The 23,906-nt window shown below is 60.6% G+C and overlaps 1 protein-coding gene across 1 annotated transcript in view; it reads right to left on the bottom strand.

Annotated features, from left to right (window-relative positions):
* LOC101931663 (motor neuron and pancreas homeobox protein 1-like) overlaps positions 1-3,356 on the bottom strand; it is a 31,300-nt gene extending 27,944 nt beyond the window's left edge. Inside the window, exon 1 of the mRNA XM_065561351.1 lies at positions 2,567-3,356. Within this exon, the coding sequence (XP_065417423.1) occupies positions 2,567-3,002 (436 nt within the window). The 5' untranslated portion in view covers positions 3,003-3,356. The remainder of the gene's footprint in view (positions 1-2,566) is intronic.
* Positions 3,357-23,906: the final 20,550 nt, after the last annotated feature.

Raw genomic sequence — 23,906 nt, 5'->3', positions numbered from 1 at the left:
TCATTGCCGCTAGACAGAGAGAGGGGGTGTCTGGGGATAGATAGATAGATAGATAGATAGATAGATAGATGATGGGGTGTATGGGGATAGATAGATAGATAGATAGATAGATAGATAGATAGATGGGGTGTGTGGGGATAGATAGATAGATAGATAGATAGATAGATAGATAGATAGATAGATAGATGATGGGGTGGATGGGGATAGATAGATAGATAGATAGATAGATAGATAGATGGGGTGTGTGGGGATAGATAGATAGATAGATAGATAGATAGATAGATAGATAGATAGATAGATAGATAGATGGGGTGTGTGGGGATAGATAGATAGATAGATAGATAGATAGATAGATAGATAGATAGATAGATGGGGTGGATGGGGATAGATAGATAGATAGATAGATAGATAGATAGATAGATAGATGGGGTGCATGGGGATAGATAGATAGATGGGGTGTATGGGGATCGATAGATAGATAGATAGATAGATAGATAGATAGATAGATAGATAGATGGGGTGTGTGGGGATAGATAGATAGATAGATAGATAGATAGATGGGGTGGATGGGGATAGATAGATAGATAGATAGATAGATGGGGTGTATGGGGATAGATAGATAGATTAGATAGATAGATAGATAGATAGATAGATAGATAGATAGATAGATAGATAGATAGATGGGGTGTGTGGGGATAGATAGATAGATAGATAGATAGATAGATAGATAGATAGATAGGGTGTATGGGGATAGATAGATAGATAGATAGATAGATAGATAGATAGATAGATAGATAGATGGGGTGTATGGGGATAGATAGATAGATAGATAGATAGATAGATAGATAGATAGATAGGGTGTATGGGGATAGATAGATAGATAGATAGATAGATAGATAGATAGATAGATAGATGGGGTGTATGGGGATAGATAGATAGATAGATAGATAGATAGATAGATAGATAGATAGATGGGGTGTATGGGGATAGATAGATAGATAGATAGATAGATAGATAGATAGATAGATAGATAGATGGGGTGGATGGGGATAGATAGATAGATAGATAGATAGATAGATAGATAGATAGATAGATAGATAGATAGATGATGGGGTGTATGGGGATAGATAGATAGATAGATAGATAGATAGATAGATAGATAGATAGATAGATAGATAGATAGATAGATAGAGGGCGTGGATGGGGATAGATAGGGCGTATGGCGAGAGAGAGAGAGACTAAAATAGTCAGATCTTTACAATCTAATCTATCTATCCCGCACCCCGGTCTGTCTCTCGCAAGGATCCCCTAGTCCGGCAGACTGGGGGAGGGATCGGAGTACAGGACCAGCTCACAACGCTGCGCTTTGTGGTGTTGTTGTGGCCCGGTGGATCCCAGGACAGTAGAGAGACGAGGTCGGGGCAGGTGATAGGTTTGGGGCCAGCTCCTGTGGGTGGGGGTCGGGCTTTGGAGCCGCGGAGGACCCGCAGAAGAGCGCGGCGAGGCTGACAGCTTGTCCCTGGCCCCAGGAGAAGTGGGCCCGAGAACGGAGATGGCCGCACCCAGCCGCTGTGTGCTACAGACCCCCTCTATCTATCTATCTATCTATCCCCCCCATATCTATCTATCTATCGTCCCATCTCCACCCGCAGCCGCTGCGCCGGGCCGCAGCCCAGTGAACTCCGGGATCGCGCCTCTGCTGCGCTCCGGGTTCGGTTGTGATCCGAAAGCTCGTTTATACGGATGTTGCAAAATCCGAAGCAAAATCCCGACCCCCAGCAGCCGCCTTCCAGTGCCCTGGGGCCGAGGGGTCTGGGCCCGTGTCCAGGGACCTGCCTGTGACTCGGGACTAGCCAGGCTCCGGGTGCGCGGGGCCGGCCGTGTCTCCGAGCGTACCCTGCTTCGTTGACCCCTGCGCGCTCTGCCGGGTTTCCGCGCTCAGCTTCTCTAGGCTAGAGGCGCAGACGGGGCCTTGCCTCCGGGGATAAGGCCCCGGGGCCCTGGTGCGCAAAGCGCACGTGGACCCTAGACACGCTGGTGCCTTGCACCCCCTATCGCGTCCCCAAGCCCCCCCAGGAAGAAACACCCCACGGGGAACCGACGACACTCTCCCCCCCCAGCGCATCCGGCTCCCCAAACTCTCCAAGATCCCGTATTCCTGGGCCCTGGCACCGGCTCCGAGCACCGCTGGGCACCCGGGACCCCTCGGGGAGGCGGTCCGGGTGGATATCGGCGGGCAATGGGGGGACCCATCAGAGAGAGACATTTCCCCCGCGCCCTGGGCAGCGCGGCTGGCGGTGGCCGGGTTTTACGCCGGTTTCCCCACGTGGGATTCCCCGCTTCCCACCTCCTCCTCCGGCCTGTTTCTAGGTGCCTAAAAACCCTCCCTTGACCCGCCTGCTCCCAGCCTCTGCCCCGCAGCGAGTGCGAGCCGGGGAGCCCGGAGCAGACGCACGAGAGGGGGGTTCTTCCCCAAGGGTCCCCGGGAGTTCGCTCCCTTTAGGGAAGTTACTGGTCGCTGCGCCCTGGGCCCCCGGTCTCCTGCCCCCCGAGAGCTGTTACTCACCGTGGAAGTCCGAGAGGCGGGGGACCATCATTCCAGCGCGGATCCAGTGCTCCAGCGAGAACGATCCAGCCACTGCCGCGGCCTTCAGGTGCTCCGGGCCGGGCTGAGGCAGGTGGGCGAAGCCGGGATAAGGGAAAGCCGGGTGCTGCCCCCCCAGCGCCCCGATCGAGTACAGGGGGGGCGGGTACATGGCCGGCAGGGCGCTCAGTCCGGGAGGGGGCAGATGCAACAAGCCGGGTTTGGGGATGAATCCCGGGGCAGGCAAGGGGGCCACGCCCTGGGGCGCACGGGGAGAGGGCGTCTCGGTGCGGGCACAGGAGCCGGGGCTCCCCGCCGAGCTCTCGGGGCTCAGGCCCTGCGGGGAGGCGCTCGGCACGGGCCGGGGGCGCTCCTCAGCCAGGAGGGCGTCGATCCGAAAGTTCCTGGACTTCTCCATGGGGGCTGCACAGCCCGGCCCCCTGCGGACCCGGCGCCCTCGGGAGAGACGCGGGGGGGCCCTCGGCCACCCCAAGTCCCGGAGACTCGCTGCTCCCCCGGAGGCAGGAGCTCCCCGCGGCGGCTTCACTCCTCACTGGACCGTCCGCAGCCTCCTCCCAGGGCAAGCCCTGCCTCTTCTCCAGGGGGCCGCCCGGGTCCCTTCACGAGGGCTCCCGGCCCCAGGGCGCCTTCACCCCCTGCCTGAGCGCACCTGCAGCGGCTCCGCCGGGATGGGGGCCCCGGCGCTGGAAAGTTTCGCCGCTCGAGCGGCTGGTGGGTTCTTTGCAGTCACCTCCCTCTCTCCTCCTCCTCCTCCGGCTCCTTTCCCCCCTCCCCTCCCCCCCGCCTCTGGACAGCCTCCCCCCCACCCCGCCTCTGGACAGCCCCCCCCCCCCCGGTGGTTCGGGTTCATCGCCCCTCCACCTGCCCCTTTGCTCCCGGGCTCTCACTGCCCCCCCCCCGCCCCCCCGCTGCTGCCCCCAGGCAGTGGACTCCTCCCTAATGCACGAGCGACTCCCCCTTTGCGGGTCGGATCCGAGCCAAACTCCAGTTTGGAGGAGGTGGGATCCGGAGGGCGAGGCTGGGAGACCAAGGGCAGGTGAAATGCAAACTCAGGGCCTGACCCCGGCCCCGTTATGCCCAGGCCCAGATCCCCAGGCCTGCAGGGCCCCGGGGCGGTGCCTTTGGCTGGTGGAGAGACGGGAACCAGCAGGACACGGAGAACGTCAAACCCCAAACGAATTCTGTGAATTTTCAATCCGAATCTCCATGAAATTTCAACGCGAATTTAAACATCCAGGCGGCCAACGGGAACCGGCGAGATCCGAGTAACAGACTGGCCAGTAACTGGAGGGCGCTTAATTAATTGTTACTATTGCTGGGGGGAGAGGGGGGCTCCTTAGCTCTGAGCTGCGTTGCAAAGAGAGACTCCAAATATGTCGCTAACTGTAAAACCCCCCAGCCCAGCCCAGCCCCGCAGACGGAGCGATCCAGGCTGCTGGGGGCAGGTCAGGTGCTCCCCAGCTCTAGTCCTGGTACTCGTCGTGTCCCCCGAGTCCTGCCCCCTGCCTGGGGCTGGCTGTTACTACCCGGGCCAGGCAGCCTCCCACCTCCTGCCCGGCTCAGCTCCTGGGCCGGTCCCAACGAGAGCCGGACCCAAGGGAAGTCTGGGCTCGCTGGCTCTGGGTCAGGCCCGAACCGTTCGGGTTCGAGAAGGAGGGATTATGGGGCGGGGGCGCTAGGGAGGGGTCTGTGCGTGTCACGGGGGGGGGGGTTGATCCACCTCTTGTGGCACCAGCCACAGCCCATTCCCTGGGCACGGGCCACACGCCGGTTCCTGGCCCAGGAGCTGGAGCGAAATCGGTTCGGGTGCCGGTGTCTGGGGGAACCACGCGCCCCCGCCCCATAATCCCACAGCGGCCTCGCGCTAATAGTGCATCGCCACTTTACACGCTCGCCTCGTGGCGATTCGCTCCGGGACTGGTCTAAACCGGAGCAGACCCCGTGTGAACGGAAGGGCCGCGCTGGCTGGAGGAGCAGCGGCCCCTGCTTTGGGGAGAGAAGAGGTGTCCGTCTCGCTGGCTGGCTCCTCCGAGGGGCGAGGGCCGTCTCTGCCCCCCCTCCTGCGCCAGCGCCGAGCCCAGCCGGGCCCTTTGCTTTTGCTTTGCGCCACACTCCAGCTACCCGGGGGGATGCGCCATACCCTGCCCCGGCCCTGCTCTCTTCCCCCCCTCTGCCCCGTCTCCTCCGCGCTCCGCTTGCCTGCTGCCCCCTCTCCGGCTCCGGATTCCTTCGGCACATTCCTGCCTTGACAGGTCCCCGCCCTCCCCCCGGCGGAGCCGCTAGCCTGGGGGTAATGGGGGTCATTAGCGCTGGACTCCACCGACCCCCTTCACGGGGCTCCCGCTCACGCCCCGGCCCTGGGTGTTTCTTTTCCCACACAAACGCGCCTTTCTCTGACCCCAGAGATTATTCACGCTGTTGACTTTCGATCGGGGGAGGCGTTTCACCTTTGATCTGAGCGCTTATTTTCCTTGCAAACGTCTACACAGGCGCTGAATTACCCCCTGCAGATAAGGGCGAAATTAATAACGAGCGCGATGTTTGTCGAACTCCTGCCCGGCTTGTTTGCCAAATGTCTGCGGGCGGGGCTCGGGCAGACACGGGCCCACTTCCCTGCGCAAGGCAGCTCCTGCTCCCAGGCAGAGCTGGCCAAGGCCTCCGCGGGAAACACCTGCCTGTAGGAGCCAATGAGAGCCCGGCCCGGGGGTGAGGGGAAGGCCACAGAAAAGGCCAGAAGGTGAAATTCACAAGCCTGTCTCTACCAATCTACTCCAGTCACACCTGCACTGAGAGCTGGGCCGGACTGGTCAGCCCCAAGGTCCATCCAGCCCCGACAGCGCCCAGTGCCGGGGCCTCAGATAATGAACAGACCAGGGCCGTTATCGAATGATCCGCCCCCACCCCTCCACTCCCAGCTTCTCGCAGAGGCGGTTTCCTTAAATCAGGGCAAACCCGTGTGTGAATGTCCTTAAATCGGTTTAGAAATGGTTTATCTCCTCAGGCCATGTCTACACTAGAGAGCTAACAGCGGCACAGCTGTAGGGGTTCCCAGGTAACTGCTCTGTGGTGATGGGAGAGAACCCCCCCATCATTAAAGCACCCCTAAGGAGCGGCGGGAGCCACGTAGGCAGGAGACGCTGTCCACACCGGCCTTCTGCCAGGGAAACTTACCTCAGGCAGGGGAAAAAACTTTTTTTTCCACACCCCTGAGTGACATAAATTACACCCACGAAAGCTTATGCCCAAATAAATCTGTTAGTCTTTAAGGTGCCACCAGACTCCTTGTTGTTTTTGTAGATACAGACTAACACGGCTACCCTCTGATACATAAATTATACCGACAAGAGAGCTAGTGTAGACAGTTAACCCAGGACACGTTTCTAGACAAGGCCTCAGGGTCCAATGCTCCCGATTGTAATAGACAAGGAGGAGGAGGGAATCTTTCATTGGCTGACACAGAGCTCTGCTTCAGGTCCTCTCCGGAGCTCCAAAGCTCCTCTCTCGCCCAACAGAAGTTGGTCCAATAAAAGCTATCCCCTCCTCAACCTTGTTTCTCCAATATACCGGGATTCTGCTCTGCTGCTGTTTTGAAGGGCATAAGGACATAAGAACGGCCAGACGGGGTCAGACCAAAGGTCCATCCAGCCCAGTATCCTGTCTGCCGACAGTGGCCAATGCCAGGTGCCCCAGAGGGAATGAACAGAACTGGGAATCCTCAAGTGATCCATCCCCGTCACCCATTCCCTGGCAAACAGAGGCTAGGGACACCATCCCTGCCCATCCTGACCAATAGCCATTGATGGACCGATCCTCCATGTACTTATCTAGTTCTTTTTTGAACCCAGTTATAGTCTTGGCCTTCACAACATCCTCTGGCAAGGAGTTCCACAGGTTGACTGTATGTTGTGTGAAGAAACACTTCCTTTTGTTTGTTTTAAACGTGCTGCCTATTAATTTCATTTGGTGACCCCAGCACTTTCTTATTTACTTTCTCCACACCAGTCATGATTTTATAGACTTCTATCATAACCCTCCTTAGTCGTCTCTTTTCCAAGCTGAAAAGTCCCAGTCTTATTAATCTCTCCTCATACGGAAGCTGTTCCACCCCCCTAATCATTTTTGTTGCCCTTTCCTGAACCTTTCCTGTGTCCAATATCTCTTTTTTGAGATGGGGCGACCAGATCTGCACACAGTATTCAAGGTGTGGGCCTACCATGGATTTATATAGAGGCAATATGATATTTTCTGTCTTATTATCTCTCCCTTTTCTTAATGATTCCCAACGTTCTGTTCGCTTTTTTGACGCCGATGCACATTGAGTGGATGTGTTCAGAGCACTGGCCACACGGACTCCAAGATCTCTCTCTTGAGTGGTAACAGTTCATTTAGGATTATGTTTTCCAATGTCCATTACTTTGCATTTATTAACACTGAATTTCATCTGCCATGTTGTTGCCCAGTCACCCAGTTTTGTGAGATCCCTTTGTAGCTCTTCACAGTCAGCTTTAGACTTAATTATCCTGAGTAGTTTTGTATCATCTGCAAATGTTGCCACTTCACTGCAGAGCCGTGACAGGGCTGGCTCTGAGCAAGCCATTCCCACACATCTCTGCCGATGCCAAGGGCTGGGCTATCAGGGGGCTGCAGGTCGGGAGTGAGGGGCATTGGTAGAGCTGGTGGGGGGAGCCCAGGGCTGGGCTATCAGGGGGCTGCAGGTCGGGAGTGAGGGGCCTTGGTAGAGCTGGTGGGGGGAGCCCAGGGCTGGGCTATCAGGGGGCTGCAGATCGGGAGTGAGGGGCATTGGCAGAGCTGTGGTTAAAGGTCTAGTAAACATGAGCTATGAAGGAAGATTGGGAAAATTGAGTTTGTTTAGTCTGGAGAAGAGAAGACTGAGCAGGGACATGATAACAGTTTTCAAGTACATAAAAGGTTGTTACAAGGAGGAGGGAGAAAATTTGTTCTTCTTAACTTCTGAGGACAGGTGTGACGTTACCTGATTAAACTATGACTATAGAAATCATTGTTGCAACCACCATTATAGATTTGCAACAAATCTTGTGCAAAATGTGTCACGTAAGATGTCTATGGAAAGGTTATGATTGGCTGGTTAGGATTCTGCTATCTGTAGGCATGTATCATGTTTGTATTGGAAGTTATGAGTATTGGCTCTATACCTGGATTTCAAATGTTTGCTCCTGGTTTCAGAGGGGTCGCCGTGTTAGTCTGTATCAGCAGAAACAACGAGGATCCTTGTGGCACCTTAGAGACTAACAGATTTATTTGGGCATAAGCTTTCGTGGGCTAGAACCCACTTCATCAGATGCATGGAGTGGAACATACAGTAGGCAGAGATAGATACATAGCACATGAAAAGATGGGAGTTGCCGTACCAAGTGGGGGTCAGTGGGGGCTAACGAGGCCAATTCAATTAGGGTGGGTGTGGCCCATTCCCAACAGTTGACAAGAAGGGGTGAGTATCCACAGAGCCTGCACTTACCTGAGGAGCAACGGGGGCAGGGCCATGGAGAGAGGAGGGGCCTTGTGGCAAGGGGGGGCACAGGCCCCCCCAATTTTCTGTCTAGCGCAGCTCACTCCCCTCCCCGGGAAGAGGCTGGTGCCGGCACTAGCGGGCAGCATCCCCTACAACGCCATGCTGCATGCGGGAATCTCTGACTCCAGGAGCCCCCCCGGCACAGACACGCTGCAGGCAGAACCTGGTTCTCCAGGGGAAGCAAGGAGCTCTTCGGTGGGGCCGGCCATGCCATCCAGAGAAGGCAAATAGCCCCCGGCGGAGCCGTCTCCAGCACACGGTGATGCCAGCAGCCAGGGCGATCGCAGCTGGGCGGGAAAACTTCCTCCAAACAGGTTTCCGCTGGGAAATCCGCTTTGATTAAACCCGTTTGTCCCCATGAAATCAGCCCTGATGTTGACAGCCTTTGTCTCAGGAGGAAGAACGGGGAAGCAGCGTTCTGCCCTGTCTGGGACGAAGTCGTCACTTCGGAATCTACTCTGTGTGAGCCACAAATTGTTTAAATACCAAAGGGGCCGAAACTGAAACAAAATACCCGCCCGCCAGTGCATGCAAGGAGCAAACACAGGTCTTCCCCCAGATTTCAGTTCCTGCAGATCGTTCAGTGTTGGCTTTTTCGTCCTGATTTGGGACAAAATGTGGTTTCCACATTTTTCACAGGACAGGAACTCCGTTTTCTGGCCAGCTCCAGGGAGATGCCCCCAGCAAGCCCTGCCTGCGAGCGGAGACCCACTGGCTGGTGTTGGGGGGCAGTTCCATTGACTTCAGGGCTGGCCTGGTTCTCTCTCTTGCCTTGTTCCAGCTTGGCTGCGTCCCGAGGCAGGTTTCTCCCATAACTGCTGTGTGTGGGCCCCGTTTCCTGTGGTTACACCGGCTGGAGGGCTAGGGAGTCTCCTGCGTAGGGCAGAGGCCAGAGACTGGGGCCTCAGCCCATCAAACCACCTGGTTCGTCCTTGCCCTGCGCCTTGTGCAGCCAGCAACAGCCGGGCAAAGCGGGTGGGACAGGCCAGCAAGTCACCCGCTGTGCACGGGTGTGAATGACTAGCACCCGGGCCAGGGATCCGATGGATTCGCCCCAGAGGCTCCCTCTTCGAGCCTGGCCCTGGCGCTCCCTGGGGAGAGGACATGGCTGGAGCCCTGCAAGCGAGAGGAGATTTGGAAAGAGCAGGTTAGAAAGCCAGCCGAGGGGAGCAAAGGGTGACCCTGCTAGCAAGCATGCTGCCCCAGCCCAGTCCCCGGGCCCCCCAGCCCCAGGCATCCCCTCCCCAGGGCAGACCCCTCTGCAAATCCTCATCCCCAGCTGGACAATCCCAGAACGGCCCTTCTGGGGCTCCCTCTGCAACGCCTCTGGGCACAGCTGGCTCCGTGCAGCGTGCAGGGAAAGGAGGTTGAAGAGAACAAGGGGGCAGGGAGAGAGACGGGCCCCGGGCCTGCATAGATGAGAATCCCATTGACAAGGCAGCCAGCAGCAGGGGACGCACCCAGGCCTTGATAGATGCCAGGACGGCTGATGAGTTCAGAGGCTTAGGGGTCATTAATCAGATCAGAGTTGGACTAAGGTGTCTGGGGTCTGATTAGCTTCATTTCCCAGCTCAGGAAGGAGGGAGCTGGCTTTCCCATCCATCAAGCCGGGAGTGACAGCACCTGGCCGCTAACTAACACTGGGGATTGCAGGAAGTGAAAGCAATCATGGCCTGGCCCCTTCCCCCTGCCAGCCCCCGCCCCAGGGCACAGCCAGGCCAGACCCATGTGAGAGCAGCCGTGTGCAGCCCGGCGCTCCTGGATTGTGGGCGGCAGCTGCAGGGTAGGGCTGGGACGGGGGCTGTACGCTCAAAAGCCCCGTTGTGCATCGTGGTCTGTGCAGCTCCCTGGCATGCAGGGTGCTCACTGGGACGGGAACACAGCGCTGGAGGGGGCAGAGCCGGCTGGGAACAATGCGGGGCAGGGGGAGAGCAGGATGCAGACAGGATGGGTGCTGAGTTCCAGGCCACGTTGTCACCCCTCTGTCGAGTGGCAGCAGCTGTCAGGGCCTTGCACGTCAGTTTCCCATTGGAGAGGCAATCAGTGACATGGAGTCTGGGTGTTTTCTTAGTGCTGCTTGGTTACTCCCCAGTCCTGGGACAGAGGTGGTCACAAGGAGCAGGCAGGTAAGTCCTCTCTTTCAGGGATTTCAGCCCGAACGCCACCCCCTGGTTCCCAGGGACCAACTGCCCCAAGAACTGACTGTAGTTAGAAAGTAAACTCCCTGGCTGCTTGCAAGAACGTCCTTCCCAGGAACGTGCACGACCACAAACTAACCACAAGGCAGCGTTCTGCCAAGGCCTGAGTGCCGCCTGAGCCCGGAGACGCTGGGTAACCTCACCACGCTCCCTTCATTGTACCGTCCTTAGGGGTCTTCGTCCTTCCAATCACGGCCACTGCTCCCAGCGCAGCTTCCTGGGGCAGGGAACCACAGTTCCAGCCCTGTGATCCATCCCACAGCGAGGTGTCTTTCTCTGGGAGGTTGGTTCATTGGCACAGCTGAGGGGTGGGGAGCAGGGACCGAGGACTAGACTAGCAGGGGGGTGCGGATCGGGATTGAGGGGCATTGGCAGAGGTACGTTCTGGGAGTTTGCCGGTGCCTGGCTCTCAGCGGTCAGTGCCTAGCCCAGGTTGGACCCGCCGTCGTGAATTCCAGTGGCCCTAGGCTGCTCACCGGCACCCCCTCTGGCTGGGGAGTGGCGCTGCGCTGCTGCACGGGGCAGCTGCCCTCTCAGACCTGCCCTGCGCCTCCCCCCTCTCGGTGAGTCACAGGCCCCAACCTTTGCGAAGTCACCCCTGAAACGACAGCGAGGGCCACGGGATGAAATCAGGCCCCAGGGAGTCGCAGGCGGAGCCGGCAGCTTCCCAGCCGTGGGTTGTGCATAGTGCGGCACGCACGTTTCTGCCCCCCAGGAGGCTGGGCAGGGTCAGCGTGGAGCTGGGGGGAGACCCCAGCAGTCCTGGCTCCCAGCTCAGGGCTCAGCCCACTAGGTCACGCTGCCGTTCACTGGATCAGCTGGACAGATCCCTGGCGCCACTGCCTTTCCAGAGGCCTTGAGCACCTCACAGGCCTCCTGGGAGCCAGCCCTGTGGTTTGGGAGTCTGCCTTGGGCTGCTGCCCCTCCTCTCTGGGCCGCCTCCCGCTGGGTCCCTGCTAGCTCTCGAGTCTGGGAAGCCCCGGACGGCTGGTGGGGAAGGTAAATAAACCGCCAGCCCTGCAATGATTTGTGGCAAAATGAAGAGCTGAGAAGTAACCTGTGACCATGAACTGGCCACAGAGCACGTGAGAAACCAGCTCTTAACCAGTTCTGCCCGGCCCCCGCCAGAGCAGGGCCGAGTCCACCTCCCAGGACTGGGGTACCCGCCTCTCGGGCGGACTCCCCTCTGCCCGGCGAGCAGGCACCTCAGTGCCCCAGGTGTGACGAACTGGGACTGTTCTTGCTGGGGTGTGTGAATGCTGACAGGGGAGTGTGACTAGGATGGTCTGCCTCGGGGGATGGGAGCCGGCCCAAGGGAACATACCTGAGCTTGTAACATGAGAACCCAGGAGGGGGTTGGAGGTCAGATGACTCCGGGGCCCGGGAAACTGAACAAAGGCTGTGGGAGGGGTCGCTGAGGGCAGGGTGCTGGAAGCAGGCTGGAAGGAGGCTGGAGAGATGGCTGGGAGGCAGAGATGGCTCTGACCCCCCAAAGGGGGGGGCTGGGATGCCCTGGGACCCCAAGCTGGACCTAACTGAGGGGGGCCCTGTTGTCTGTGCCTGCAAGACCTGTCTTGGACTGTGTTCCTGTCATCCAAATAAACCTTCTGCTTTACTGGCTGGCTGAGAGTCATGGTGAATCGCAGGAAGCCGGGGGTGCAGGGCCCTGAGTTCCCCAATACTCCGTGACAACTGGTGGCAGCAACGGGATCTACTGCACCCCGTGGACGGCGCTTCCTGCAGTAAGTGACTGGGGAGCAGTAAAACGAAGGGGGATTGACGGGGACCAGGCCTGCTGAAGAGTGGGAGAGAGACGGTTATTACCCCTGGGAGTGTGTGACCAGCGAGAAGGACTTTTGCAGTAACAGGGTCCCCCGGGGGGATCGCAGCGAGTGGTCCCAGGGGCGGAGGAGTCTGCAGCTCGACCCTGGCAGAGAGGTGGTGACCTCGAGAAGGGCTGGCACACTAGGGGTCTCCCTGGGAACTGTGGGGAGCTGTGAGCACACAGGCCGGTGAGTGGCCAGCAGGAAGATGTATGCCAAGCGGCTTAAGAGCGACCTGGTGGAGCTGTGCAAGCAGAGGCGGCTGCGCATTGGGAGGCTCACCAAAGAACAGCTCATTGCCCAGCTGGAGGCGGAAGATCGCGCGAATGAACTGATCCCTGTGTCTCAGGGAAGCAGCCTGGCAAATGCAGCGCAGGCACCAGTGTCTGTCCCAGCTGGGAGTGGTCAGCCGGCTGCTGAGGGCTTCCCGAGACCCCTCCTTCCTATGCCTAGGGGAAGGGTGGGGAGGAGCCCAGCAAATACCGAAGGCGCCGTGATCCCCCCGGCCAGCAGGGGGTCCCCCCGGCGAAGCCCGCCGGCCAGCAGAGGAGCCTCCCGGCGACGTTCGGCATCCGGGGAGCGGAATTGGCTGGAATGGGAGAAAGAGCTAAAACTGAGGGAGCTGGAGGATCGTGAACAACAGAGACAGCATGAAGAGAGACAGCATCAGCGTGAAGAGAGACAGCGTCAGCATGAACGGGAGGAGAAAGAGAGACAGCATCAGCGTGAACGGGAGGAGAATGAGAGACAAAGACAGCATGAAGAGAGACAGAGACAGGAGAATGAGAGACAGCGTCAGCATGAACTGGAACTGGCGAGACTGAGGGGCAGCGAACCCCCGGCTGCGGTGAGTGAGGGGGGACCCAGGACTGCACGGAGCTTTGATAAGTGCATCATGGCCCCATACAAGGAGGGGGAGGACATGGATGACTTCCTGGAGGCCTTTGAGACGGCCTGCGAGCTGCACCGGGTTGATCCCGCGGACAGACTCCGGGTCCTTACCCCCTTACTGGACCCCAAATCCGTGGCATTGTACCGCCAACTGGGAGAGGCAGAGAAAGGGGACTACGAACTATTCAAAAAGGCCCTGCTACGTGAGTTTGGGCTGACTCCTGAGATGTACCGGGGAAGGTTCCGGAGTCAAGATAAAACCCCTGAGATCTCATATCTGCAACTAGCCGTCCGCATGGAAAGATACGCCAGCAAGTGGGCTGGTGGGGCCCAGACGAAGGAGGACCTGATTAAACTGCTGGTACTGGAGCAACTGTATGAGCGGTGCCCATCCGACCTGAGGCTGTGGTTGGTGGACAGAAAGCCAGAGAACCCGCGACACGCCGGGCAGCTGGCTGATGAGTTTGTAAAGAGCCGGTCAGGGGGTGGCAGGGAGGAGCCCCAAAGGAACAGGCCCGCCGTGATGCAGAGAGAGAGTCACCCTGGGACCTCCCAAAGAGGGAATATGGGGAATCCCCTCCCACGGGGAATGCCCAGCGTCAGGGACAACCGACCGGCTCGAGGGGACCCACAGGACATGAGCTGCTATTACTGCGGCCGAAGAGGCCACGTTCGGGCCCAGTGCCCCAAGCTCAAGGACAGACTGAGCAGACCGAACCCGCATAGGGTTAACTTGGTAGAGGCCCAGACGGACGAGGGGCAGGCTTCTCACGCAAGAGGGGCTGGCAGCTTATCAACTGCTCAAGAGAGAGAAGGGCCCCAGGCCAGCTCCTCTAGGGGGCTGGATGCCCCAGACTCAGGGTTTTTGGTTTATACGGTGGGCGCGGGGCTGTCCCTCCGGAGAGAGTACCTTGTTCCCCTGGAGGTGGATGGGAGGAAGGTCAATGGATACTGGGATACGGGCGCAGAGGTGACGCTGGCCCGGCCCGAGGTGGTGGCCCCAGATCAGGTGGTGCCCAACTCCTACCTGACCCTGACGGGGGTGGGCGGAACACCAGTCAAAGTGCCCGTGGCAAGGGTACACCTGAAGTGGGGGGCCAAGGAGGGCCCCAAGGATGTGGGGGTACACCCGTATCTGCCCACTGAGGTATTGATGGGGGGGGACCTGGAGAACTGGCCAAGCAACCCCCAAAAGGCACTGGTTGTGACCCGCAGTCAGAGCCGGCGAGGGGCCCTGCGCCCTGGCCTTGGGGGGGGTGCCTTGCCTGAGGCGCAGGACCCTAACCTGGTGGGGAGGGAACGCCCAGGGACGCGGCTCAGGGAGGCTGCAGCTTCGGACCCAGCGGGCGAGAAAGAGCAGGTGGCCATCCCTGTCCCAGCTGCTGAGTTCCAGGCCGAGTTACAGAGAGACCCCTCCTTGCGGAAGATAAGGGACCTGGCCGACCTCAATGCGGTACAGACCATGGAACGAGGTGGCCGGAAAAGGTTCCTGTGGGAGAAGGGGTTCCTGTACCGAGAATGGGCTCCCCCAGGGAAAATGGAGTCAGGGGGGATCAGGAGGCAGCTGGTGGTACCCCAGAAGTATCGCCGCCAGCTGCTGTGCCGGGCCCATGACATTCCCCTCTCAGGGCACCAGGGAACCTGGCGTACCCAGCAGAGGCTGCTACGGAGCTTTTACTGGCCTGGGGTCTTTGTTACTGTCCGACAGTACTGCGGATCCTGTGACCCCTGTCAGAGGGGGAGGAAGGCCTGGGACAAGGGGAAAAGAGCTTTAGGACCCTTGCCCAGCATAAAGGATCCTTTCCAGAGGGTGGCCAAGGTTAAAAGGGCGGCTCTAAACCAAGAGAGCCCAAAGCACAGACCTCCAGACTGGAGCGCTGGGAGAAGACCACAGCCCAGTTGGAACCCCAGAGGTATGGGGGTGGGAAAAGGGCACAGGCCGCATAAACCTTCCCACATGCGAACTGCGAGTGCCATCAAGCACCCCGACCTAAGGGGGGGCGTGGAACGGAAGGGGCCTGGTGTAATTCTCACCAAGGAACTGGAGGGATGCGGGGGCATCCATGGGAACGGGGGTAGGTTCGAACTTCCCCGGGTCACTGGCTAAAGTGACCCCGCTCAGTTCGGTCTCGAAGGGGGGAGAGATGTGACGAACTGGGACTGTTCTTGCTGGGGTGTGTGAATGCTGACAGGGGAGTGTGACTAGGATGGTCTGCCTCGGGGGATGGGAGCCGGCCCAAGGGAACATACCTGAGCTTGTAACATGAGAACCCAGGAGGGGGTTGGAGGTCAGATGACTCCGGGGCCCGGGAAACTGAACAAAGGCTGTGGGAGGGGTCGCTGAGGGCAGGGTGCTGGAAGCAGGCTGGAAGGAGGCTGGAGAGATGGCTGGGAGGCAGAGATGGCTCTGACCCCCCAAAGGGGGGGGCTGGGATGCCCTGGGACCCCAAGCTGGACCTAACTGAGGGGGGCCCTGTTGTCTGTGCCTGCAAGACCTGTCTTGGACTGTGTTCCTGTCATCCAAATAAACCTTCTGCTTTACTGGCTGGCTGAGAGTCATGGTGAATCGCAGGAAGCCGGGGGTGCAGGGCCCTGAGTTCCCCAATACTCCGTGACACCAGGTACCTGCTGTTCTCAGCCCCCCTCCCGGGCCCATCTCTGCGACACCAGGCCCACGAGCGCCCGGCACATCCATCGCCAGGCCAGTGCCAGGCGAGCAGCGAGCCGGGACTCCGGCGTTCCCTGCTGCCTTGTCCCCACCCCCGTCTCTGATTCACCCACCTCTTGGGCACCGTGGGGGTCGGGCCGTGGGGCGTGCAGCGCCCTGCCCAGTGGGGCCTGAGCCACCCCCCCCCCAGGCCGGTAGCTGCTCCTGCAATACAAATCATAGCAGACGGCAGGCTGCAGGGGCTGTGTCTGTACAGCACCGCACACGTTAGAAATAACATCCTAGGAACTAAGGGGCCAGGGCTGGAGGGGCCCGGGAGTCCGGATCCCCTGGTGCCAGTGGGTCCCTGCTGGACAGAGCAAGGGGGCTGGCCCAGGGGGCAGGGGCACCAGGCTAGAATTCCTAGGGTACGTCCACACCACAATAAAACCCTGCAGCACCAGGTCTCAGAGCCCGGGCCGGCTGGGCTGCGGGGCTAAAGATTGCAGTGAGGCCGTTCGGGGTCGGTCTGGAGCCTAGGCTCAGAGACCCACCCTCCGTCAGGGTTTCCCAGGGCTCCAGGCCCAGCCCAAACATCTATGCTGCAGTCTTTAGCCCCACAGCCCGAGCCCTGCGGGCCCCAGTGAGCTGCCCCGGGCCAGCCGCACCGCGGGTCTTCTGTTGCAGTGTAGACAAACACAGACGTTTGAGGCCAGTTGGGATCATCCAGTCTGCCCCCCCGCCGCTGCCCCTGCACACAAACCTATCCACCGAAATGAGACCCTCAGGAGACCAGCCCATGATGTGCCACAGGCAGAGGAGAGGAGGGCACGAGGGGCACCAGTGCCCGAGGCCCCCATCATGGCAGGGCAATGCTGACGTGAGATACACCCAGATGAACCTGGCAAGTGACCCACACGCTGCAGAGGAAGGAGACAAACCCCCAAGGTCCCTGCCAGTCTGAGCTGGGGGTAAATTCCCTTCCCACCCCACATACGGCAATCAGTGAGACCCTGGGCGTGTGAGCCAGAGCCAGCCAGCCACACACCCGAGAGAGAGAGAATGCTTGGTGCCACCTCAGAGCCCTGCCCCTCCCCGCCCGATGGCCAGTCTCCAGCCGTGGCCAGCGCTGGTGCACCCAGGGGCAGGGCCCCAGCACAGACAGAGGTGATGGCGTTTCAGTTGCTGGGGGACAAGCCGTGCATAAAAAGCTGCTGCATTCCACCCCAGAGGTGGCTGCCTCTCAGTGGGGAGCGCAAAGGGATCGTGTCTGACAGGCCTGGTTCATGGGTCGCAGAGGGAGGGAGCAAACCTCCAGGTGTCTCCTCAGCCCCGGGGCTTGGAGACGGGTTGTGACATGTCTCCAATTTTGCAGCCTGGGATAACAAGCCCAGAATTTAGCTGCGGCCTGCCGTCCCCCAATCTGTCTGTTTGTCACATCTGCCTCTGTTCACCTGCGTGTCACTTTCCAGGAAAGTTGGCAAAGTTGGCAAAGACTTTTCTGTCTTTGCCCCCACGTCCCCCATGACCACTTCCCGGTGACCATTCCCCTCCACCACCAGCTGCTCCTCCCCTCCCTCTCCCCCGGCCCCGGTCCCAGCACAAAGTGCTCACTCGTTCCATTTCCAGGAGATCCCCACACACACTTGTGCCAGGGGGGTGCCCACGGCCTGGCAGCGAGCGTGTGTGGAGCGCCCCCTCCCCCGGTGTGGCAGTACCATTTGTCCTGAGCGAGCACGAAACGTCGCTACCCCAGAGCTGTCCAGAGAAGGCTCCCCACCCCCCACCTGCATCAGGCTGGCGATGGCATCTCTGGGCGCTGGCCATGGAGCGGGCAGGGGGAGCCTGGCACCAGGCCAGCGCAGGGCGTGGGAAGGGCCTGGGCACGCAGGGGGGAATGCAGCCCTCTGAGCCCTGGGCTGGGTTTCACGGGCGCCCGCTCGCAGGGCATCCCTGAAATCAGCCGCTTCTCCCAGGACCTTGGGCTCTAATTAATGTCAGCTCATTAGCAAGATAACAGCCATTTATTACCTGGCCTCTCTGGCTGCTGATTAACCCCTTCCCCAGCGTGGGGGGTGGCCACAGCAGGGGACCCAGTGCCAGGCCCTGGAGGTGCCTCCAGGGCAGGGCTGGCAGGAGGGTGGGGGCACTTCTGGGGGCAGGGTCTGGCTTGGGGAGACGAGGGAGTAAGCAAGGTGGTGATGCACAGCTGGAGTGTCCAGACTCCTGGGTTCTATTCCCGGTGGTGCCCTTGGGCAGGAAGGAGGGGCAGGGGGGCCTAGGGCCCTGGCCTTGGGCCCACGAGCTCTGGGTCAATTCCCTGAGTGCCATGGACTCCCTGTGTGAATGGGGCAAGGCACTTGGCCTCTCTGTGCCTCCGTTTCCCCACTGTGCAAAGGGGATGACAGCCCTGCCCGGCCTCCCCGGGATGCGTGAGGCTCGATCCGTTACAGCCTGGGAAGGGCTTTGAGATCTACCGATGAAACGCGCTCTAGAAGAAACAGGCACTGTTATTAGCCCCTTGCCTCAGTTTCCCCACCCGTACCGTGGGGAGAATGCTCTGGCCCAGGCTCGGAGACCCGCCCCAGGCGAGCTTGCAGGGTCCCTCGCAGGGGGCTGCTGGGGCCAGACAGAGGAGTGTGGGGAAACGGGGCTCTGGCTGGCAGCTTCCTCTTCCATTGGGTCTGGGCTCTGGCCCAGTGTGACAGGGCCTGGCGCTCATGGGACTGGTGGACTCTCCCAGCAGGATTCCTAGCTCCAGTTACCGACGTCAGAGGCTGCCATGGCCCACCCCAGAGAGAGCTGCATTTCCAGGGGGTGCCTGTCTGAGTCCAAAGCCTGTTCCCAGAGGCACCCGCATAGCCCCATTGCCCTCCGAGCCCTGGCCTGCCCCGCACAGCTCCTGTGCGCAGCACGTGCCCGTCTTGAGCAGAGGTGCGGGGCAGGTGGGAACGCAGGGGACCCCCATCCTGCTGGGAGAGGGAGCCATGCGGCCAGCGATGGGGGAGGGGATAAGCCTCCTCCCCCCGTGCCCATCCAGGAGGTGCCCTGGGGCGCTGCAGTGCCACGCGGCTCGGTGCAGAGAGCGAGGCCTGGGCCTGGCACAAGGGTTTTCCAGGGCCGGGCCGGAGCCTCACATTGGAGCCAGCTGCACCTCTGCCCTGCGTCCCCCCATCCAGGGAGAGCGAGGGTCCTACGCTGAGACCCCCCGGCCCCAGGGAGGGGCCTGCCCAGCTTTTCTCAAAGCCCCCCTCCCCCCAAGTCACTGGTGGGGCTGCTGCCCCCCCACCCTCGCCCTGCGGGGATATCATCCCCGGGGACTGGAGCTCAGCCCCGCTCTCGCTGCCGGGGGCCGGGGTGACGGGACGTCTCTGGGGGGTGGGGGTGGGCAGGGCTGCCCCTGTTCTGACGACGGAGCCTGGCAGGGCCCGAGGCTGCGAGGTGCTGAGCTCCCCGCAGGGCCGGCTCCAGCATTTCTGCGTGAGCAGCAATTGAAAAAAAAAAGCCGCGATTGGCGGCGGCAGTTCTGCGGCAGGTCCTTCGCTCCTAGAGGGTGTGAGGGACCTGCCGCCCCCGAATTGCCGCAGGTGCCGCCCCTCTCCCTTGGCCGCCCCAAGCGCCTGCTTGTTAAGCTGGTGCCTGGAGCTGGCTCTGGCTCCCTGTGTGAGGCCGGCGTGGGGCTGGGGCTCGAGCCCCCAGCTCGGTGCTAATGTTACTGAATTTGCTCCCCTCGGGTGGTCCTGTGGAGAGCGTCGATGGGGGCCTGGGCCGCCCTGGTGCTGGTATCAGCCCCCAGGAGTTGGCACCTCTCGCCTCGGCACTGGGGACAGCCAGGCCAGTGCTGCAGGGCCAGAGCAGGGCCGGTGGCCAGGCGCAGTGGTGGGGGCCGGGGGGGAGGAGGAGGCGGGGCGAAGCCCCCCGTGGAAGGTGCGAGCCCCTAAACCAACCTTCCCCTGTGCCCTGGGCCCGTCGGCCGGTTGCTAAGGCAAGAAATAAAGCAGGCGCGGAACCGAGCGAAGCCGCGGAGTCTAACGAGCTCGTTATATCAATCACTCCGCTCAGCTCCCTCTGAGCGGGACCAGCGGCTGGTTAATCAGGCTGAGGGCTTCGGCTCGTTAAGCTGCCACCTTCGTTCGGAGAGCGAGACGAGGGGCCACCCAGGGGCTGCTTATTTATGGACTTCTTCCCGGGGAATATATTAACCAAATGAAATTCCTGGGCCGGCGCGGGCGGCTGGGGCCAGGGCGGGCGGCTGGGCCGGGGCGGGCGGCTGGGGCTATCACGGGCAGCAGGGTCGGGGTGGGCGGCTGGGCTATTCTGGGCGGCTGGGCTGGCCCAGTGCCTGGCAGACCCCCACTCTGCGCCGGGAGGGGGCTGTGTGGTACCACCATGCAGGGCCGGCTCCAGGCACCAGCCCAGCAAGCAGGTGCTTGGGGCGGCCAAGGGGAAGGGGCGGCACGTCGGGGTCTTAGGCGGCAATTTGGCAGCGGGTCCCTCGGTCCCTCTCGGAGGGAAGGCCCTGCCGCCGAGTTGCCGCCGAAGAAGAAAGCGGCGCGGTGGAGCTGCGGCCGATCGCAATTGCGGCTTTTTTTTTTTTTTCACGCCGCTTGGGGCGGCAAAACCCCTGGAGCCGGCCCTGCCACCGTGCCAGCTGCCAGGCCCCAGGGATCGTGGGCACAGCCCCCGAGGGAGGGAGCAGCCGGGGAGCAGGAAGTTCAGGGAAGGGAGTGGGCCCTGTGACCACGTCCTCCATCCTGCGCCTTCCCGCTCCAGACTCCTGCACCCAGGCCCTGATGCCCTGTGGGCCTGTAGCGGGGTGAGCACCCACGCCAGCCGGGAAAGCCCTGCAGAGGGCGGGGGCTGCGGGAGGGAGCAAAGCCCCGGCTGATTGGGGGACGTGGCTGCAGCCGGGGCCAGGCCCCAGACAGACTGACGGGGCCTTGTAAGAAGGCCAGGGCACCAGAAGCGCAGCACTCTCTCCTCTAGCTGTGGGGGGAGACAGGCCTGGCTGCTGGGCGGTTGAGCGGTACCTGGAGTGGGGCAGGGCTGGGGAGCAGGGGAGCTCCAGGCTGGCGATTCCCCAGGCTGCAGGGCCTGGTTCCAGGCCCATAGAGGTACTGGGGGTGGAAGAAGGCAGCAGGCCAAACCCCCCTTGCCAGTGATGAGTGGCTGACACTGCAGTCTGCCCCAGGGGACGGGGGCTAGTTGGGGACTGGCAGTGGCCTTACACTGAGGCAAGGTGGGGATAGTGGGTGGGGGTTCCCCTGGGTGGGGAGACCCCGAGACTGAGGGGTTACTGCCAGAGGGGCAGCACCCCAGAGAAAGGGGCACCGGGGTCCTGGGAGGGACACGGGGGCCAGCGGTAAGGCGGATCACCGGCCTGCAGAGGGCGCTCTGGAGGCTGGATGAGCTAATTCCCTGAGAGACCAGCAGGAGGCGCCGCAGGGGTGAGTCCCGCACGCTTACAGGGCCCCAGCCCGGCCAGCCAGTGACCTGCGAGCGGGGCAGACCTGGCAAGCCCAGCGGCGTGGAGCCTGGCTAGGAGAGCGCCCAGGGGACGCAGGCGACAGTCTGGGGGAGTCACCGGCTAGAACTGGTCCCCCCCGAGCTGGTGTTAGGTAACCCCACAGACTGCACCATGGTGAGGGCACAGGGCCAGTCCCCAAAGCAAGCCTAGAACCACAGACCCACAGGGGGGACACGGGTCATCTCGTCTAACCCCTGCCAATGCAGGACTTGTTGGGTCTAACCCATCCCAGTCAGACGGCTCCAGCCTCCTCTCGAAAACCTCCAGTGAAGGGGCTTCCACAACCTCCCGAGGCGTCTGTGCCATTGTCTGACTGCTCTTCCAGTGAGGGAGTTTCTCCTGAGATTGACTAACTCTGCCCTGCTGTCGTTTGAACCCATCGCCTCTTGTCCTGCCCCCTGTGGCAAGAGAGAACAACTTTCTCCATCTTATTTATGGCAGCCTTTCAGGTATCTGAAACCCCCTATCCCGTCCCCCCCAATCTCCTCTTTTCCAAACGGAACATACCCAGTTCCTTCGGCCTTTGCTGGCACGGCTGCGTTCCATCCCTGTGATCATCTTTGTCGCTCGCCTCTGGATCCTTCCCAGGTTCTCTGCATCCTTCCTGTACATCGGTGCCCAAAACTGGACCCAGTTCTCCAGCTGCGGCCAAACAGTGCCGAGGAGCAGGTCTAGCCCCTCCCGTGACTTGCAGGCTCTGCCTCCGTTAGAGCAACCAAACAGTGCATTGGCTTTTTCTGCACCAGCATCGCATTGCCGACCCATGTTGCGGTTGGGAGTGTGACCCACCACGACTCCCAGCTCCTTCTCAGCTGCGCTGCTCCCAGCCAGGTCTCCCCCAGTCTGTGTTTGTGCGTTTGGCTTTGCTTCCAAAGTGCAGCACCTTCCGCTTGGCTTTGGGGAATTTCATGTTGTTGTCTATAGCCCAGTTCTCCAAGTTCTCCAGATCCCTCTGAATTCTAGCTCTGGCCTCCAAAGGGTTGGCAGCCTCCTCCCCTCCTCCCCCCCAGCTTTGTGTCCTTGAGATTGCAGAAGACGCCAGGGTCTCTGATGCCCTCCAGCTAAACTCAGCCCAAGCCGCTGTCTGCGCTCAGAAGGCTGCTCTGCGGGACAGATCCCCTCTGGCTACCGCGGCTAGACGGACGGAGCCGCATTAGCCCCATTCATGATAACGAGGAGGCCAGTTCAGTCCAAGGCCTCGGAGCCAGGGCGGGGCCGTCCCCTCCTGGCCATTCTCCAGGGCCTGGCCCGTCAGCGTGAGGAGCCCGACACGATGGGGATTGACGCCATCTCGGCCCAGCTCCGTTCGTATCGTTCCCCCATGGAAGAGTTTTGAGCGGCAGCGAGACGGGGACATGCCCCAGGCTGGCCGACGCCTGCTCGGCCGTGTCCCTGGCCTGAGAGAACCACTGTCAAGGGGCAGCCCGTGGCCGAGGGAATGGTTGGGAACCCCACCTTTATCCCCTGCACGGCTCATCTGGGAAATCAGACGCCGCTGGGCCACAGCTTCCCTTCGACGTGGCCGCCCGGGTTCCTGACCAAAGCCCGTTTCCCTCCATTGTCCGATGGAGGCGTCTCCCCTGCGGTGCCCAGGGCAGGCCACGCGCCACCCACAGGGAAGGCACCAGCCGAGGGAGGACGAGGGTGGCTGATCATTCAGGAGACCTGCTGGGGAGAAGCCCTATGGCATCACCGGGCAGTGGGGGATCAGCGGGGGGGGCTCAATGCGTGTGTGCTCGTCCCTGGCTGCCGTGGGCCCAGCCACGCGGGTTGCACTGCGCCACTCCCACTGCCCAGGGAAATCTCGCGGGCCTCTGGAGATGTCATATCACCACAATTGGCACCTGCCCTCCAGCCCCAGACAGGAGCAGGGCCCCTCATCACAGGACTCCAGCAGCTGGGGCTTTAGGAAAAACACAAAGTCTCACTAGCCTGGCAATCAAATCTCGAGCATTAGTGGCACCGAGGGCCCAGTGTGATTCACCAGGACAGCCTCCTGCCCCAGCCCTGCAGCTGGTGATGTCCCAAAAAGTCCCTCAGCAGCGCTGGAAGAGGGGCCGGGATCTGGGCTGGGTCAAGCTATCACCTGTCCTGAGTCCTGAAAGCAGATGCTGTCTGCTGGTCTCAGACACGTGCCCAGCAGGGCCTGAGACTGGCACCAGGACCCGCCTGGCAGCTGCTTCAGGCCCCGCGACCCCAATTGTGCCGGAAACGCGAATCTTTCCCACAATCGAAACCTTCCGCAGCTGCGCGAGTCTCAGCGTCCCGCCAAGGTGCTGTGAGTGGCCTGCTGCGTTCCACCCCAGAGCTCGCTGCACTTCACAGCATTGGGGAGGCTCCAGGATGGACTCGAGCCAAACAGAAAACGGAGTCATTGATCAGCATTATTATTTTATTTGTTGACAATGTAGAAATTCACCCCCCATCTGGCAAACCACCTCCCTCCCCCGGCGTTACGAGAACCCAGCCCGTCTCTCCGCACTCGCTTCGCCGCAGTCCTTCAGCTGCCTGTTTATCTAAGGCCTGGCCCCACCTCTCCCTGGTGGCAGGGCGACTCCCCGGAGGTTAGTGACGAATTAGAAATAATTTAATTTACCTCTCTTGTCAGGAGCGTTGATGAGCTGAAAGGCCCTTGTCAAGCCGCGAATCCATCTTCCTCCAGCC

The sequence above is a fragment of the Chrysemys picta genome, chromosome 11 (genome assembly GCF_011386835.1).
Source record: "Chrysemys picta bellii isolate R12L10 chromosome 11, ASM1138683v2, whole genome shotgun sequence".
NCBI lineage: Eukaryota > Metazoa > Chordata > Testudines > Emydidae > Chrysemys > Chrysemys picta.
The sequence above is the reverse complement of the archived record's forward strand: the minus strand, read 5'-3'. Positions and strand labels throughout refer to the sequence as shown.